A 3,205-nucleotide genomic window follows, 5' to 3' on the forward strand; every position below is an offset into this window, starting at 1 on the left:
TGGGGACTTTTAAGCCCTGATCAGGGCCGTTAAGCCCTGTCAAACCGTTCCGGATATGAATCTATTTCAACAAAAAAGACCTTTTTCTCCAATAAAACTGAGGGTGTCAACGTAGAATCTTCTAGACGTCCCGGCGTCCCGTTCAGTTTTTCATTTTTGGGGCGTTTTGTCCCGAATTTCCGTTTTTGTTCCAGAAAAAATTCGGGACGCGTTTTTTAATTTTAAAATTAGGTACCTCTATAAATCAGAATTTTAACTTGTTTAAATTTGTCATGCTTTCATCAGTTTGCTCTTCGACTTTGCTAAACCTTTATAAACGAGAAAATGTTGTATTAAACCGCCTTAAACGAAAAAATGAGCTGGTCCCTTGGATTCTCGTTTATCCAGGTTCGACTGTATTTTGTTTATCTGTTTTTAATAATAGGTATGTTACCTATCACCTATCTTCGCGATTATGTTCGCGGATTTGGCGATTATGTTCGCGGATTTGGCGATTATGTTCGCGGATTTGCCGATTATGTTCACGGATTTCGCGATTATATTCGCGTATTTCGCGATTTTGTTCGCGGATTTGGCGATTATGTTCGCGGATTTGGCGATTATGTTCGCGGATTTGGCGATTAAGTTCGCGGATCCACCACCACCACCACCACCACCACCACCACCACCACCACCACCACCACCTCCACCACCACCACCATTTATAAATTATAAATGACTTCCCCCCGCCCTCCTACTGTCTTAATTATAACGTATTAACTTCTCATACTACCATGAACACTACGTTTGACATGCATGTTATTATTAGATTTGTGGTATGTAATTTACAATATTATACAATATAGGTACATACACCTACTGTTATTATAATACTACAGAGTTACATGCCTCAAAATGAATGGGATTGAACCCACGCCCTCCTGTTTACCAGACGAACGTCATGACCACTACATTATCGAGGAGGGTATCCATGTATCTGACCACTGCCGACGTAAGCAATAACCTCTTCCCTTCCATAGTTTCCTACTCCTCCTATAGATATGTCCAATACACCAATAGGAGGTGTATTTTATAATAGGAAATATTCAAATTGCACCCTAACGTAAAAACCATTGCTCCCCAGGGTGTCTCTACCTCCCTCCCTCTCCTTCCTTACCTCCCTCCCTTGCTTCCTTCGGAAATTTCCCTATTTCCTTTTTTCTTTATTCTATCACCTTCATTCTCTCTCCTTCTCTTTTCCTTTTCATTACCCTATTGGTATTTCTAGTTCTGACCCAGAACATGCCTCCATATTTCTAGATAGCTTTCATAAAGGTCACTTGCAGGCTTGTATCCAGGATTTTTTACAGGGGGGAGGGCCAACAGTGATGTAGCGGGAACTATGGGGGGCGGGAACTTTGGGAGTCCAGCCCACGGTAAAGGAGCAGACAAAAAACAAGAGGGCGAGGGTTGAGCCCCCTAAATACGGCCTGGTCGCTTTAGTTCTTCACTAATTCTAATTTTAGTAAGCAGTGATTTTGTCTATTGCGGCAGCATGGTTATTAATACTTGCGATATCGTGTCAGCAGGCAATGATTCATGTGTCCTAAAACTCTTTTTGTTCGGATATTGTCTGTTTCAGAACCTATAACTCAGATCATAGGTGGACCAGACATGTATATCAATAAAGGTAGCACCATGAACCTAACCTGCGTCATCAAACATAGTCCTGAGCCTCCACCTGCAATCTACTGGCTACATAACACAGAGGTAAGTCAACTGAACTTGATGCAACGTGAAAGCGAATCTTCGAGTTTCGTTAAACGGCTTGTGGTGTTACTTTCCGTTAGTATTGTAGAACTTACCTGGAAACTGGAAGCAACATATATCTTAGCTGGTACCTATACTAATTCATTCAATCTCTAGGACAGCTTGCAGGTATGAGGTAGAAATGAACACACTAGGGACACAACACTCCTGAAACTCGTGAACCCAAACCGTGCACATGCAGTGTAGAGTACTGGTTTCTTAAACTTACCTACCTGTTGCATGAAACTTCATTTTCACGTTTCATTACACCTACATAGTTTCATCAAATACCTACGATTCTACATTTTCTACCAAAAGCCGTGGGAAAAAAAAATAGAGACCAATATAGTAGGTAAGTATTCATAGTTTCATACAAGTTTGTAGTGGTAATTTAACTTTAAACTGTAACTAATTGAAGAGTTCAAGTAGGGTCAAGTGGTAATAATGCTACAAAGTTCATGTCTAAGTCTGCTAATATAGATGCTGTTTTCCCCCTATTAATTTTTAAGCCCTAAATTATAGTGAAGGGTTTTTTTTATACTTTCATGTACAAGAGGAGTCGAGAGCTTTTTTTAAAGTTTCAAATTCAAAAGCTTTCAAAATAATTCAAACCTTTTTTTACAAAATGCAACATTTGAACAATGTCAGGTTGACTCTGATATATATATATATAATTGTAAATCTGTCTAAAAGACAGGTATCAACCGAGTTTCCTCCACTTCTCACGGTCCTGCGCATCTTCTTTCATCTCCTGGTAACTTCTCCCTCTTTTCACATCACTTATTAACCCGAATCTCATTCTACCTCTTCCTCTCTTTCCCTCGATTTTTCCTTCCATTATTCTTCTCTGGAGACAATTTCTACGAAGTATGTGTCCCAACCAAGATGTTTTCCTCTTTCTAATTGCCCCCATCAATGTTCTCTTTTCTCCCATTCTTTTCAACACTTCTTCATTTCTCACCTTATCTGTCCACTTCACACCTTCCATTCTTCTCCACAACCACATTTCAAAACTCTCTAAGTACTTCTCTTCTCTCCTTCTTATAATCCAACTTTCACACCCATATAACAGTACACTCCACACGTAACACTTTGCAAATCTTACTCTCAAACTAACTGGTATTTTTCTCGCCGTTAATAGATTTCTCACTTTCTTATAAGAAAGTGAGAAAGTGGTAATATTTATGTGGGTATAAGCTACTATATACCCACATAAATATTACCTACATTAGTAGATAGGTACTATATAAATTATACCTACCTTTACTTCTTCACTGTAGTCTTTTATAGAGAAGACGAGACAACTTTTTTTTTCTCCAATGGGTAAAAAAATCTTTTTCGCCTCGAAAGCGACCATTTTTCCTCTTTGTGGTACAACTCGCGAGTACGTTTCAAAAAGGTAAACAAGTTGATAAGG

The 3,205-nt window shown here is 39.1% G+C and overlaps 1 protein-coding gene across 1 annotated transcript in view; it reads left to right on the forward strand.

Annotated features, from left to right (window-relative positions):
* Positions 1–1,905, forward strand: part of LOC103506915 (T-lymphocyte activation antigen CD86-like) — a 257,447-nt gene extending 255,542 nt beyond the window's left edge. The window contains exon 5 of the mRNA XM_026821898.1: positions 1,622–1,905. Within this exon, the coding sequence (XP_026677699.1) occupies positions 1,622–1,905 (284 nt within the window). The remainder of the gene's footprint in view (positions 1–1,621) is intronic.
* Positions 1,906–3,205: the final 1,300 nt, after the last annotated feature.

The sequence above is a fragment of the Diaphorina citri genome, unplaced genomic scaffold (assembly GCF_000475195.1).
Source record: "Diaphorina citri unplaced genomic scaffold, Diaci psyllid genome assembly version 1.1 scaffold272, whole genome shotgun sequence".
NCBI lineage: Eukaryota > Metazoa > Arthropoda > Insecta > Hemiptera > Psyllidae > Diaphorina > Diaphorina citri.